At 51.3% G+C, this 15,347-nt stretch overlaps 5 protein-coding genes across 5 annotated transcripts; 3 read left to right on the top strand and 2 right to left on the bottom strand.

Annotated features, from left to right (window-relative positions):
- Window positions 1-311: 311 nt before the first annotated feature.
- PMZ80_007870 (uncharacterized protein) lies at window positions 312-2,077 on the top strand (the record flags this gene model as incomplete). The annotated part of the gene is made up of 2 exons (XM_064876275.1): window positions 312-1,662; window positions 1,692-2,077. 2 exons carry the CDS (start codon window positions 312-314, stop codon window positions 2,075-2,077), a joined length of 1,737 nt encoding a protein of 578 aa, XP_064727582.1.
- Window positions 2,078-2,447: 370 nt separating this feature from the next.
- PMZ80_007869 (uncharacterized protein) lies at window positions 2,448-3,731 on the top strand (the record flags this gene model as incomplete). Its single annotated transcript, XM_064876274.1, has 1 exon — window positions 2,448-3,731. One exon carries the CDS (start codon window positions 2,448-2,450, stop codon window positions 3,729-3,731), a length of 1,284 nt encoding a protein of 427 aa, XP_064727581.1.
- A 197-nt stretch (window positions 3,732-3,928) lies between these two features.
- On the bottom strand, window positions 3,929-5,047 carry PMZ80_007868 (uncharacterized protein; the record flags this gene model as incomplete). Its single annotated transcript, XM_064876273.1, has 1 exon — window positions 3,929-5,047. The coding sequence occupies one exon, from the start codon at window positions 5,045-5,047 to the stop codon at window positions 3,929-3,931; it is 1,119 nt and encodes a 372-aa protein (XP_064727580.1).
- A 5,240-nt stretch (window positions 5,048-10,287) lies between these two features.
- Window positions 10,288-11,811, bottom strand: PMZ80_007867 (uncharacterized protein; the record flags this gene model as incomplete). The annotated part of the gene is made up of 1 exon (XM_064876272.1): window positions 10,288-11,811. The coding sequence occupies one exon, from the start codon at window positions 11,809-11,811 to the stop codon at window positions 10,288-10,290; it is 1,524 nt and encodes a 507-aa protein (XP_064727579.1).
- A 701-nt stretch (window positions 11,812-12,512) lies between these two features.
- Window positions 12,513-15,294, top strand: PMZ80_007866 (uncharacterized protein; the record flags this gene model as incomplete). The annotated part of the gene is made up of 2 exons (XM_064876271.1): window positions 12,513-12,585; window positions 12,974-15,294. 2 exons carry the CDS (start codon window positions 12,513-12,515, stop codon window positions 15,292-15,294), a joined length of 2,394 nt encoding a protein of 797 aa, XP_064727578.1.
- Window positions 15,295-15,347: the final 53 nt, after the last annotated feature.

Below are 15,347 nucleotides of genomic sequence, written 5' to 3'. Positions count from 1 at the left end.
TGGTTTTTAGCCTAAGGTCTTGGCTTGGGAGGGCTGGCAATGTCCATCACGCTTGCAACTTCTTGGTTTAGGGGTCGCGCCTCACAAAGCCTGGGGCAACAATCACTCCTGCAACGTCTCTTTTGTTCTTTCTCGTATCTCACACAGCACCTTCACAATACTCCTGTCCGCTGCTGTGCTGATAGACGCTGAAGATGTTGTGCCCCGAATGAGGCTGGCCGCTCGGATTTGGAGCTCAATCGGTCTGAGTATACAGCTACAATGCAATTCTGGATTACCTTGATGCAGTCTTCACCAATGCCACCACCATCATGAGGCTCATCAATACCTCAACTCTTCAGCTAGAAGACTTCAAGGGACAATCAACGCCGAAGTATGCAATACTCTCCCACAGATGGCAAGCTCCAAGCGAAGAAGTGTCATTCGCAGACTTCAATGCTGGTCGAAAGCGCTTGGTTGGTGGCTGGTTCAAAATCAAGGATTGCTGCCATATGGCACTGCTCCAGGACCTACAGTACTGTTGGATTGACACCTGTTGCATCAACAAGGATAGCAGTGCCGAAGAAAGCCGCTCCATCAACAGCATGTATGCCTGGTACGGACAGGCCGCCGAAGCATTTGTCTACCTAGACGATGTCCACTGTTCCAGTATTGCAAGTAAGGAGGAGATTAATGAGCTTTCAAATAGTCGCTGGTTCACGCGTGGCTGGACACTGCAAGAGCTCATTGCGCCGCAAAAGGTCACTTTCTTCAACAGCAGCTGGGAGCCACTTGGCACCCAGATTGACCTCTGCTCACATCTCGAAAAGATCACCAGCATCCCTGAGGGCGTTCTGTGCAACGACGTCCGCCCTAACGACTGTTCAGTCGCTCAGCGCATGTTCTGGGCCGCTGATCGCGAGACGACTGAAGTGGAGGACGAAGCCTACTGCCTCATTGGGCTATTCGATGTCAATATGCCGCTGATTTATGGCGAGGGAGAAAAGGCCTTCATTCGTCTCCAGGAAGAGATCATTCAGCGCTCAACCGACCAAACCATCTTCGCATGGTCCGATGAGGATTCCAACGAGAAGGGTGTACTGGCACCCTCGCCGAAGTGCTTCAAGAACAAATACAGCAATGGGCTCCGAGAAGTGTCAGATTACTTCCCTGATGATCCTGCTGGTGACAGTTTTCGTCTAGGCAACGCTGGACTTCTCATCGACTTTGTGCTTATACCTTGGGCAATGAATACGTACCTTGCTCCACTCCGCTGTTATGCTTCTGGTCCCGTTGGCGCTGACCCTACGCAGCGTCTGTGTCTGATACTGCGCAGAACTAAGATGGACGGCCGCTATGTCTGGATACGCTGGGACGATGCTGACCTGGTCTTGCACAGATATCTCCGTGTGCCCAAGGACCCGAACTCGTCCTACTGGGATCGATCCGCGCTTCACAGGCAGATTCTGATAGCTCGCTCTCCACTGATGGTTATCAAAGACTGCCTTTACGGTTTCATCTTCAATTTCTGGTCACCAACACTCTTCGAAGCAGGCTCGAAGCCTGGCCCCAAAGATGTGGTTGCGGAGCACGTCTGGGATCGGAATGTGCCTCAACTGCGCACACCACATGGTAGCTATCGAATCGCAGGTATCTTTCGTCTATCTGGGCAGAGACTCAAAGGTAGTGTGGCATTCTTCGGCTTGATGCAGACTTCAATCCGTTCTGTCTCATAGCATCGCCACCATTCGACCTTCTCCGCTCTAGACTACCTCTACTGAATGTCAAGCGCGAGATCATAGATCCACCATATCTAGCGCAAATGAGTGGCTGGGAGAGGTCGAGTTGGCTGGACGCCATGTACTTACACAAGCTGCTCGACGAGATTGTTCGAGTAGCGAGGAAGACGCCAGGCGACTGGAACGATAACTGTGTCGAACTTGGGCTTTTGCTTGGAGAGCGCACGACCACTGAGCAGGTCTTTGAGCTGCCGCAGGCGAAGCTGAAAGTCATCTTCAAGCTTGTTGAGTCGGTTCCCGAGATCCATTGGAGAGTCACGTTTAAGGATCATCCTGATCCGCATTGGACGATCAAGTGATACTTTCAGTCCTGAATACTCAACACTGCCATCGCGGCAAGTACATTGGTGACTGGTCGAGCTTTTGGAACACTTGTTCGATAGCCTTCGCACTGCCACAGCTGAGGCAAGCCTTCAATCACTGTCAGTCTCAACGCATAAGTTTTGTGTTGATCCACATTACGAACTTGCATTTTCGACACATTCTAACCAAAACATACCATGACGTGCACATCACGGGCTTGCACTCCAGCAAATCTGACACGGACTGGCGTTCGCGGAGAGCAAAACTGTTGTACTTGAGCACGAGGCCATAGTTGATTCCCGACATATCCTTGTGACGACAATTTGAATTAAGATCCAGACTACGTGTTTCAGTCAACCAGTCGTCATGGACGACCAGGGAATATACACCATGCCGATACAGAAGGTCGAAGACGTTATCGAGCATGCTCAACGTCTATCGAGGGAGTCGGACGCCCCTACAGACATCCATCCCATCTTTCGCAGAGAGAACTTCTTGAAGGCACAGCACTGCCAAGCAGCAAGTCTCAATACTACCAGCGACCACTACAAGGCTTTGATTGTTGACGAAGCGGTTTACCAGCGGATGTCGGATGCTTTGAGATTGGCCACGATCTTCCTCCGACTGTCGAAACCTTTCTTCTGCAAAGTGCTGTTCGGCGAATGGCGGCTGGATCCACTCGACGACACGTACACGCTTATGCCCTTCGACTCTATTCCACCTATATGGACGTCCTTGGCTGAGGCACTTCTCACCATATTATGTCAAAAAGTCATTTTCTTCACCAAACCAGATCCCTCGCTCGAAGGTTTTGGTCGCTGGGCTATGATGACCATTGCCATGCGACCCCAGGGGCGCGCCCATATTCCCTTCGGCCGCGATTATCTTGGTTTCTTCTCACAACGCAACCTCTCACACGTGCCCATTCGTGCGAAAAGAGCAGTCGATTTCTGTTTCGCCCAAAGCCTGGTACACGAGCTGTGCCATGTTGTTGGCACATCTCGACCATTCCCGAACATCGAGAAGGCCGACGGCTTCTCTCCTGTTGGACGAACAGAACCAAAGTTCTCATCCACAGACAAGATGCGAGAGCTCGGTAATTCATGGGGTCAGTGGGCTTTCGGTGCGGAAGGTTACCTTACGTGGCCCGTCAAAATATCCATGATGAACGAAAAACTGTTCGCTGTTATATGGGTGCGCGTTCGACCTCATGAGCCTCCACCTGAGGTCGCTAAGCTGCGTTCCTGCACAGCCTTAGGAAACTCGTCGCGCCTTGCTAGATCACACAAAGCCGTTTTGTCTGGGCCGATGAATTCGAAGCAGCAACCACGAGCAACCAAAAGCGCAATGCGGAGGAGAAGACGAGGGCATAGCGTTTCCCGAGATTTCCCTGTAGTTCACAGGGTTTCGCCGTCGAACTTTCCACGGGGATATAGATACACATTCTCTGGACAAGACGACGTTTATACAAACGATCTTGCTGGTTGGAAGCAGGTTTGCGAAGCATTCGAGGCTGGCGAGGTCAGCATTGAAGTCACTGATGGCGCGCATGCACAGTTTCAGCGAGCTTATGCCGCGGTCCATGGGGATGACAGCTTGGCTGCCTTTTACGTGCCAGACCGGGAATGCGCAAAAGAGGCTCCGTTCTGAGCAGAGTGCATGGACACCGGCTAGATGGCTTGTGGCTCGGCATAAGGAGGTGCGCGAAGGGCTAAAGATGTGACTGTGCCACAGGAGGCGCCACCCAGGGTACCCCACACGACAACCTCAAACATGTAGATAGAGCTCGGTAAAGAATTTGTCCATGATTGAAGTGAACAAGCTGCAAAAGCAGCTCCAAATCCATCTCAAGATTCCTCCTCCTCAACATCCACCTCATCCGCCCTCCTCACCCTAACCCCCAACAACCTCTCCGCATTCTTATACCCAATCATATCCACCGTCTCCTGATCACACATCCCACTCCCGCACAAATCCTCCATCCATTTCCGCCCCCACTCGTTCTTCGCAAACGGATAATCAACACTAAACAATATCCTCTCCCTCTTCGTATTCCTCAGTATAGTAGCCAGTGGATCCAGACTCCAGACTCCACTCGTCGTAATCCACAGGTTCTCATCATACACCGTCCTGAAATTCCGTTTCAAAGGCGGATCATTCCACCGCGGCGACAACTGAATCGTCCGCTCGAGCATATACGGAATCATCTCGCCGAAATGACCAACCACTATCTTGAGTCGCGGGAACTTATCGAATACCCCCGCCGCGAAGAGCTTGAAAATATGCAACGCGACATCGCTGTGCCAGTTCCAGCTGCTGGCCATGAGACCGTTTACCGCGCCTGCACTTAGCACATCAGCGTTACCCCCGTTTGCGTCCCGTGCCGTCCCGCTCCCGTCCGCTTTCACATCGGGAAATACACCGCGCCTCATCTGATCCGTTGCCCAGCTCGGATGGAGATAAATCGGCACGCCCAGACTCTGCACTGTATACCAGAACCCCCTATACTCCGGCCCTTCGTACGTGCGCCCATTCGCGTGATTGTCGATTAGTGCTCCCACGAACCCGAGTTCTTCGATGCAGTGCGCTAACTCCTTACTTGCTTCGTCGGGATCGGCCATGGGGAGCACGGCGAATCCCGCGAGTCGTGATCTTGTTTCCTTGGTCGCGCAGATCGCGTCGTGGAGTTGGGTGTTTGCGGCGCGACAATCTGATGGGTTTAGCGTTGGTTGGGTGGGCCCGTGGGAGACGATTTGCATTGTTATAAGGTTCTCGGACATGGATTTTAGGCGGAGGGGTCCAATATCCTTTAATTGGTCGAGGAGTCCTGGGATTGCTTTCAGTTGTTCGGCGTATGCTGTGGATGAGGGGCCTGTTAGGGAGGCGGTGGAGAAGAAGTGTTCTTCTAGGGTTATGAGGGGTGGGAAGGTGAGGGGGGTGGGAATGGAGGTGGTGGTGGGTGACATGGTTGGTGTGGTTAGACTGAGGAAGTTCGAGAGTATGGTGATTAGGCAGCTGATGAGACGGCTTTGAGTGCTCCTTGGTTCAATAGATCATGGTCCAGTTGGGCTTTATACAGGAAGTGGAGGTTGGCAGGTCGGTGTGAGCTATGCCAGCTACCGGATCTGGAAATTGGTCAGTTCAGGCAAATAGCGGATATCCGTTGCTACGTTCGGAGAAGTACAGCAACAATATTGCTGAGGCAAGCTCGGCACGTTGGTTGGTGCTGTAGCTTTGTTTCCAGGAATTGTTTCCGAGAAGCCCTATGAAGCACACTTCGCGACACAGCTGCTTTGGGGCGCTTCTGGCAGACGCTGACCCACAACAACTTGGACTCGGGCGGAGCGGTTATCAAGGCATGCAGAGCTTAGACCGACTTGATCTAAAGCACCAATTCTATATGCAATAAGATGAACAGTTCTCTGTGAGAGACGACGACATTGATGACAGGGCCTCGGCGGACTCGGTCTCTTTCGTTGCCGAAGGGCTTTGCTCACGTGATTTAGTCACAAGTTTATCGTGATTTGCAAAATAACTGAGGCTCTTGGCATTCTGCCGATTCTTCTTCCACCCCAAGACCATGATTTGGCTGCGGTTATACACCACCAGTAATACAGTAGCTAGTTGAAGTCTAGTATGGGTATAACCAGAATTAATTAACGTATCTTTACGTACTAATAGCACCAGTCTTAGGTAAGGGAGGGATAAGTTGACTTAAAGCAGTGCTCAGACTGCGTCGATTAACTTACCTTTCTTCTATAGTACTTCGTACTCGAAAGCTCTAGCGAGTATTACAGGTTATATATTCTACTAAGCTATACGTTATTAGTAGGCCGAGGTAGCCCTCAGTAAGGGCTTTTATAAGATATATCGTTTACTATACCTAAACGTAGTAATAGTACGCGCGTAGCTACCTCTGTTTACAACTATGAGGTAGAAGAAGAATCGCCAGGATGCCAAGAGCCTCAGTTATTTTGCAAATCACGATACGCTCAACTTGCTGTAAGACTTTGTTTCATTCCAAGGTCATTGAGTTGAAACTAGGGAAAAAGTGTACCCGAATACACGACAACTATGTGACATTGTGTATATGAGGTGTGGGTTCCAACTCATTGTCTTCTCCTCGCGTTCGTTATTGGACCCCTCGCATTGTTTGCCATTGCCATGTCAAGGCGTCCTATCACGTTAATAATCATGTTCAGTCTTCCCTGCAACCGCGCTGTGAGCGCAGTGTACGATGAAAACAAAGGTGGGTAACGCGCTCATAGCGAACTCTGGAGTGGGCCAGAGACTACCACAATTTGTGCGAGTACCACGGCGAGTCAAAGTCGATGGACGTCCTTGGCCGACGATAAAGCTCCCGTAACTCCAGAAAGCGTGTTCCGGAGCTAGCGGATGCCTCTGCCCTCATCTCAGCGGCTTCATCAGGTACGAGGTCGGCAATTTCTCCGTTTCTTAGCACAAGTTCGTGTGAAGGTGATGTATGGGAAGCTGAGCTGAACGTCATGTATTGGACGACGCGGTGCAGCTTGCGATGGCTTGACGCCATTGCATAACAATGAATAATGGCAGGAGCGAGCAGTCTCGCTGCCACTCAGCATTTCTGCCTACGAAATAGTGCATTCGGGGTTCTGCGGGTTGGTATACAAGCTAGACGCCTTCCTGCAAAGACCTCTCTTCACCGCCACGACAAATCTGCGTGATATTCGAGGTCCGGAAGGTCACCTTTAAAACACAGAACATTGCCTCATCGCACATGCATGAAGCACGGCCTGATTGGTTCTGGTGGTGTTGCACGACCTTTGAAGTCTCGCACTGGTCCACGCAGATCAGTCATGGTAGTGAATCGTGGCCCGAGTATGGCGTCCACCTGCCAAGTATCCTTCTACTCTGGCACACTTGCCTGCAATAGCCCTTTTATCACCGCCGGCGAAACGGAGCTGTTCTTCATATGCAAGTTTCGGAAGGCCACGTCCTGACCCAGAAATGATTCTGTGACTGAGCAGTACCCAACTTCGTCTCGCAGGAAACTAGGTAGGGGTGCCGCAGTGGTTCGTGTTTGATGACCATATCTAGCTCTCGCAGTGATCCTCACAGTCTAACCTCAGCGGTATATTTTGGACCAAGCGTGTGACCCAGACGAGGACATCTTGCTCAGGAATGATAGATCTGTACTGACGCAGACGGCCAACAGTAACGCATACAGTCTTCGACTCACCCCAACGGTTTCGGAAATAATGTTCCCCCACTGTTCTCCTCTGTCCCGCAGGAGGATGAGGGTTCGTCAAAAAGTTCGCGTGCAAACTGTGCAGAATGATAGGAAGCGATTGACCGAAGGACAGAGACATATATTGCGGTACGAAGTCGCATACAGTGCAGCTGACGTTTGCTTATGCCAAAGTGCAAGTTGTGAGAGGTCGTTTGACAGCTAAGATCACTAGCTAGTTCTCTGCACTATAGACTGCCTGCCATACGGAGTGCAGCTTGTATTCGGTTATCCCATCGAGTCTGGACTGTCACGTACCGGAGAGTGTGGGTGAGGGTTTTGCCAGGCACAACAAGCGCGACACCGGTCAACAGTGACTTCCCTTTTGTGGCTGCTCCTGAAGATAGCAGAAATACGAGCACCCGCGTTTGGTGGAAGACTGACACTCTGCTTGCATGAGTCCCGAGGCATGACTGATTGAGCTTTCACGAAATCACTACACGAGAGGCCAACAGCAGTCAGTATCTGTGTTTGTGTCAGCCAGTGTTGCGAGCAACATATACATACGCGATTGCAATTTCACAGGTTTCAAGTGCGGGAGACTTATTAATCGCCGAAAGTAGTCGTCTTGGTATCAGCGTCCATACTGCGTCTGTGATCGTAGCTCGAGCATTGTGGTGAATGAGGGCGAGAAGTGATGTGACTCTCGCATGTTCGATCTCGATCGCAACGTGATTGTAGGAGTTTCTGAACGACCATGCTCATGCAAACAGGAGGTGTTGCTCCTAAGCGGAAGCAAGTGTCAGTCGTTCAACAAGAGGCAAATCAGTAGAAAAACAGATTCCAATAGCATCAACATCATTGTGTCAACCCTGCGCAGTAGCACTAAACCTCCCTTGCCCATGACTCCCTGGATGTCTCTGATACATCCACTTGTCTTGCACAAGCGTTGCCACCCCGCGAAATCCTATCGTTGGTCTCGTCGCCTCCAGGCAACATACTCGATCCGCGACCAATGCCCGCGCAATCGGATCACACCTACACCCGATCATTCTCACCACCAGTACCATGACCACCACTACTTGCGCATTGTCGATGAAATCGTTATCCGTGCGTTCGTCGTCGCGGTTCGGATCCAAAGGGATTGTAGCGCCACACCCATTCGTTAACCATTGACGAACGGCTAGGCATGGGCGAATAACCTCATTTCCGACGTGTCCATTTGTGCTGTCGTTGCGTCCTTGTAGATAGATGGGAAAGACTCTCTACCAACCGTAGCGAGCACCACGAGATGCGAACCAGAGTATCGGCATAAGGATGTCGGTAAATACTGGCGAGACTATCACTGGCTTGGTGCTACTTTGCACTGCCGTGAGCATGGCAACTCATTGGTGTCCGTGCATGCTGTAGTTTCAACGTGTAGTGCACTGTATTGGAGTAATGCAATGTCAGAGTCTGCTCCCAGTGGATTCAGATATCGGAACAACACTGTCTTTGACAGCGTACGCTGATCAGGGGTTCCGCAGAATATTCCTATGAGAAATTCACCTGAGCCCCATTGAAGTGCCCTGCAGCGACGCAGCTCAAAGGTATGGTCTTCAACAGCAGTCTCCAAGCTTTCCAGAGCCAGCATCCTATGGGAGGTTCACCTGAGCCACCATTGAAGTGTCCTGCAGCGACATGGCTCAAAGGTATGGTCTTCAACAGCAGTCTCCAAGCTTTCCAGAACAACGGCCTTCGTGGTTTTCGGAGCTAACATTTTATAGGAGGCTCATCGGTGCCAACATTGAAGTGCCCTGTAGCGACCTGGCTCAAAGGTACGGTCTTCAAGGTCGGCCTCCAAGCTCTCCTGTGGATCCTGTCCAGAAGTATTCCAGCGTTGTCGATCATGTGAACCTGAGATGCTTGAAGTGCCCTGCAGCGACATGGCTCAAAGGTACGATCTTCAACGACAATCTCCAAGCTCCCAGTAGAATGTATCCAGAAACACCCGATGGATGTCGAAAATGCCAGCCCAAGACGCTTGAAGTGTTCCTGCGGCCGATAGCTCAGAGGTATGCTCATGAACGTTAGTCTTCAGGCCGTTCGATATGATGACGATATTCCATGGTCCGGGCCATGAAGGAGTTTGATCCCAGTGGTTAGAAGCTATTCGGATAGGCAACGTCTTGATGTGTTCTTCTGTACCCATTCCCTGTCTTCGCGTCACATGTTGGATGATGAGGCAGCACTCAGACGTGGATGAAGGAAAGAAAATGTCGAGAGTAGATGGGCGTAGCATCTTCTATCGTATAGATTAGCATGACAAGAAAAGAATGCACTTCAACAGACTCATACTCAGCGGTGGATTGCCAGTTTGTCGCTCGAGGCCGCAGATGCATACATTGTGTGGTGGGCAGCGTTATGTAGCTACCGAGTGGAGGCACAGGAACGTTGACTGATAGTGAAAATGCTTTCAGGGTGAATATTGCAAACCAAAGCTATGTTGATGCATGGGTGGCTCTAAATTGAAAAGGATGGATGCAAACGTTCTCGAAATTGAGCAGTGGTGAACAAGTGAGGCTGGACATAGCCGGAAGGCACGAAGAGCTTTTAGGACAATATCGAGACGCATGCTCTTGCCTGGTAAGATGAAAGTGTAGGGAGCCTGCCGTTTGCGTACCGGTCGATTAGGACATGCTCAAAGTTATGTCGGAAGTGACACGCGTCTCGACGCGTCTCCATAGGGAAAGTACGACGCGGATCTAAATGTTCTGCCTTGCGCTTCGAGTAGTAAGTGACATGATTGGTGCCTGATGTGCTTAGCCGTCTAGCTCGGCCACTGGCTGGGTGCCAATGTGTCAAGCACAATTTTGAGCAAGTTGGGCAGCCACAGGAGTTGGTCGACCAGAGACGGCTTGCATCTGAGGAAGGGTATCGCGGCAGACATATCATGTGCAAGGTCCACTCCTGTCACTGTGTCTCAAAGAACACCAAAGTCTGCCTGTCAAACCACCACCATCAGCTATAGGGCTGAATCTTGAACGGGTGACGCATCTGTTTCCCAGAAATATTATGAGGGTCATACTTCTGCTTTGTTGCCTGTACCTCGCTCCACAGCTTGTGATCGCGCCGAACATGTTCGAATGGGAATTGGTCCGCCGAGGCATAATTCAAGTATCTGAAGTCGTGCGAAGCATTTCTTTCAGTAGCGTTTCTATCCGCAGCATATATGAACTCAGAAATTAGTGGCCGAATGAGCTCATCGTCGTGTAGATCGGAATGTCTGGCTTCTACTGACAGCAGCAGCAGTGGGGATGCCTCCTCTTGCAGACCGAGCATGTTGGGGTTGGTCCATCTGCCAGTCTGGAGATGTGACTTCGTCAACGGCTGGATAAGGAGCCCACCTTGACCATCCTCATCGCCGAAGCAGCTCATATTGGGATGTAGTTTAGACACATAGTCTTGTACAATATCTGTCAGCGAATCAACATCATTACGAATAGTGGTAGTGGCTCTGTGTTGTCTGAAACCTCTAGGGTTCATTGCATCATACATCATTGCCAGTTCCAGCTGCGACATCCGCTTGTGGCTGACCAAGTGATGACCAACTCCGAAGAATGGTGCCAAAACCTTGCTGAGTAGAACACTTCGCGGATGAGACAAGACTGCAGAGACAGTTGGGCGTCGTCCATCGTAAAGACCTCCAACGCTGATCGATACGGCTGCTCCGGAGTCTTCATTTGCCACGTCGGTGTACTCACTGATGGCGTGAACGGCTTGCATGGTGTGCTCTGCTTTGTAATGGATGAAAGTGACGTCGAACCGATCGTGAGCACTAACAAGCTGTAGTCGGGCTCGTGAGACGACACCGAAGTTGCTCCCAGCCCCTTTGAGAGCCATGAAGAGATCGGGATGATGGCCGTGGTCGACCTCGAGGAGGGTGCCATTAGCCAAAACGACTTCGAGGAGAACTATGTTGTCACAAGCCCAGCCGGCAACGCCTGAGTATGGTGACAGACCCCCGCCAAGGAGATATCCGCCAACGCCAACCGAGCCTGCTCGGGCGCCGACCACGCCATAGTCGGTGTCTTCGAGCTTCTGATAGACGTCATTCCACCTCGCTCCAACACCTACATCGACGAAGCCAAGGTCTGGGCGAACAGTGACATGATTCAAGTGTTCGAGATCAACGACGATGCCATCCACCACGTTTGATGTGTTGGCGACGACGGAGTGCCCGCCACTTTTCACTGCAAAGAAAGTGCCTGTCTGAGATATGAGGAGCATGATCTGCTGGAGTTCCTGGCTGTCTCGTGGCGCGGTATGACAAAAGGCAGAGAGTTCACCTTGGTTAGTCGCCCAATATGACTCGGATTGAAACTTGTACACATCACTGTCCCGGAAAGAGACGCGTCCTGGTAGCTGGAATTCAAGAATTGAGCACGCGTGGAGATCTTTCGGGTCAATGAGGAGTGGTTGCTGGTGACTGGCAAGAACGTTCTTGACGAGCGCCACAGCTACGCAGAAGACCGTCGCCAGCATGTCTCTTCTCACATCACATTGCGTTGCAAGGTGTATTCACGTTTACAGCCACGCGATGAATGGGAATGTATGATAATGAAACATTTGGGGCACTTGCTGGGCGTGACTCGCTAAGCTCTGATCGATAGAGCAAATGCTCGGCCGTATAAAGTGCGCCTGTGGCAATAGCGCATGCCGTACGCGCCAGGAAGAAAAGCTTCCCCCCTCAATTGTGGACCTTTATGGGACTAATAATCCTACCTTGAGCACAGCGTTTAACCAGCTTTGTGAAGAGCATTCATGATTGCTGTCCTCTCTACCAATGGCGCTTGTGTGTAGTTCTCAAAGATGTGTCGCCGCCCACACGCTACTCTGCGTCTGAAAAAGCCTGCTCTGACGGCGGCGAGTCAGACGAACCTCTGATCCGAGATGTCGATATCAGCCAAACATATACACATTCACATGAACTGGGCAGCGTCGCATTCATTGCACTCCGCCCTCGATACTCGAGCCCGTGTGCATAGGCGGGCGAAACTAGTTACTAGTGCAGACGCTCGTAATCATTCGCAGTGCTGATTTGCACTTCTCGACTTTCGATGTTTCGCTTCCAGCACGGCTATATGCAACCATTAGTGAAACGCATCTACTCGACGACACTTGCACTTTGATGACATGTGCTGCGATGCGCATATTGCAGCTTCAGAGCTTGCATAGCCACAAATATGGATCTTGAGCTGTTCTCTCGCTTGCCAATCCACAGCTTCTTGCGGACTTGGCTGACCTCGTTGAAGCCAAGTCTCATCCTACGAACCAATCATATCATTCACGGATCGACGGCTGAGATACACTCCCTCGAGCTATGGCTTGCATTTCATAGTCCTCGTGTATCATCGTGCCTCCCTTGATCGTGACAAAAACACCTCATATCAGACCGCCCAATCCTCGTCGGTGTCCAGAAGTGAGTGTCCGCCAGAATCAAGGCAAAGTATCTCGCTACAATAAGACTCCTCGCCCGAGCAACAATCTCATCGAGGGAAGCACCTCCAACCTAGCCGCGCCTGCGAGCGCATACGATGTGGAAGCCGACATTGGACTTCATCACACTTCACTGTTTGTCCACCTGCCCTTCATCAATCACCTTATAATTTTCTCTCATCCCTGGCCTCGTGCTAACATCTCCCAGACCTTTACATCGTCTTCCTAGGCATCCTATGCCTAATTATCCTCTATCCCAATGGCAACCTCTCAAGCACCGATGCATATTTCTTTGGCGTCAGCGGAAGTACTGAGTCTGGTCTCAACCCAGTCGATGTCAACGACTTAGCACTCTACCAGCAGCTTGCCGTCTACTTCATTCCTATCCTTGGGAATATGCAGGTGGTAAGCATATTTATTGTCATGATACGTCTTGTCTGGTTCAGGAAGCACTTGAAAGCCAAGGCCAACGCTATTCCGCCACATCGAGCCAGGGCTGAGCCCGTTGTCGCAAGTATGGACGCGAGCGATCATGATCATTCTGGAAGGCAGCCACCACAACGAACGCAAAGCTGGGCAGGGCAAGACTTCAAGTCCGGCCAACAGGGTGATGTGTCTATCCTACCAGACCCTGACGACACGATCAAACAGCAAAACACCTCCGGGGCAGCCTCAGCAGATACGAGCAAGCAGCGTCACCGCGCTTGGAATCTCAATGAAGGTCAAGAACCATCTTCTGGTAACAGACAGTCTACACCAACACCAGTACCTGGCATTCGCAAGTCGCACACCGTGGCCTTGCCTAGCAACACTGATCGTAGCCCCGACGACAATGTCGAAACACCCACGCACATCACCTTTGCGCCTCCTCCGCGTCGGTCCACCGCGCCCGCAGATAACAACCACAATCATGCTCATGCACAAGCATCTACGCTCTCTCCACTCTCATCTGATGACGAGGACACCTTGGACGAAAAGCGAGGCCGAACTCAACACCACTTACCCCGCCTATCTCTAACACGCAGCAACGAGGCTCACGAAGCGACTCTGCGTCGTCGTCAACGTCGAGGTCCAAGTCCGGACAGCATATCCTTCCACCGCGTCGTCTCCAACGTCTTCGTGCTCGGCGACAGTGACCCGATCTCAGGCCATGGCAATCTCAACAACCTCACACGTCGAACGTCGCGCACTCGGTCGATCGATTCCACGCATTCCCAAAGCCGCTCACGCTCTCGACCCCGCCAAAAATCAACGACAGAAAAACTGAAACTCAGCGCCCAAGCAATGTTGGGCAGAAACAGTCACTTCAGCAACCTCTCCGAAGAGGACAGAGACCGTCTCGGCGGCATCGAGTACCGTGCTCTGAAGCTATTACTCAAGGTGATCCTAAGCTACTACATCAGCTTGCACCTCCTTGGCATCATCTGCTTGACGCCCTGGATCCACTTGACCACAAACCCAAAGTATAGAGAGTACCTCGTCTCCTGTGGCATCAACACAACGTGGTGGTCAATCTACTCTGCCGGTACGATGGCCAATAACCTCGGATTCAGCTTAACTCCTGACAGCATGATCTCCTTCCGCGATGCCGTTTTTCCAATCCTCGTCATGACAATCCTGGCATATGCAGGTCACACGTTCTACCCAGTGTGCCTCCGAGTTCTCATCTGGTCAATATCGAAAATCTACCGAAAAGACCACAAGATCCAAGAACCTCTACACTTCCTCCTTGAGCATCCCCGTCGCTGCTACACACTGCTATTCCCCAGTCGCGCAACCTGGATCCTAGCTGGGATCTTGGTGGCATTGAACATTGTCGACGTGATTCTGATCATCTGCCTCGATCTGGATAATCCCGAAATTACAGGCATAGCCATGGCGCCCCGCTTCATATCGAGTATTTTCCAGGCCGCCTCTTCTCGACACACTGGTACAGCAACCTTCAATCTCGCCAACGTCAACCCAGGAGTTCAATTCAGCTTGCTCGTGATGATGTATGTTTCCATCTTCCCAATTGCTATCTCTGTCCGCAGCAGCAACACGTATGAAGAATCCAGTCTTGGCGTCTACCAGGACGACGAAGATCCTGACGCCATGACCGATACGACGAACAGTAGGACCTATCTTAGAGCACACATTCGAAATCAACTGTCCTTTGATCTGTGGTATATCTTCCTTGGTTGCTTCTGTATTTGTTGCTCCGAAGCTGAACGCATAATGGATGCAAATGACCCAGCATTCGCGGTATTTCCGGTCTTCTTTGAGGTTGCTAGTGCATATGGCAATGTCGGATTGAGTCTGGGTCACCCCAGTGTTTCGACCAGCTTCTCGGGTACATTCAATACTTTCAGCAAATTGGTCATGTGTGCCATGATGATTCGGGGCAGGCATCGAGGTCTGCCGGTGCGACTGGATCGGGCCATCATGCTGCCGAGCGATAGATTCACTGCCGATGAGGAGGAGCAAATCGAAGGTCGGAGGCAGGCTACCAAAACGTTGCCGAGGTTGAAGCAATTTCACACACAGTGAGGACGTTTGCAAGAAGTTTTTATCCGGTGACAGCTAGCGAGCATGACTGGCAT

The sequence above is a fragment of the Knufia obscura genome (assembly GCF_036327395.1).
Source record: "Knufia obscura strain CCFEE 5817 isolate CBS 148926 chromosome Unknown scaffold_10, whole genome shotgun sequence".
Classification (NCBI taxonomy): domain Eukaryota; kingdom Fungi; phylum Ascomycota; class Eurotiomycetes; order Chaetothyriales; family Trichomeriaceae; genus Knufia; species Knufia obscura.
The sequence above is the reverse complement of the archived record's forward strand: the minus strand, read 5'-3'. Positions and strand labels throughout refer to the sequence as shown.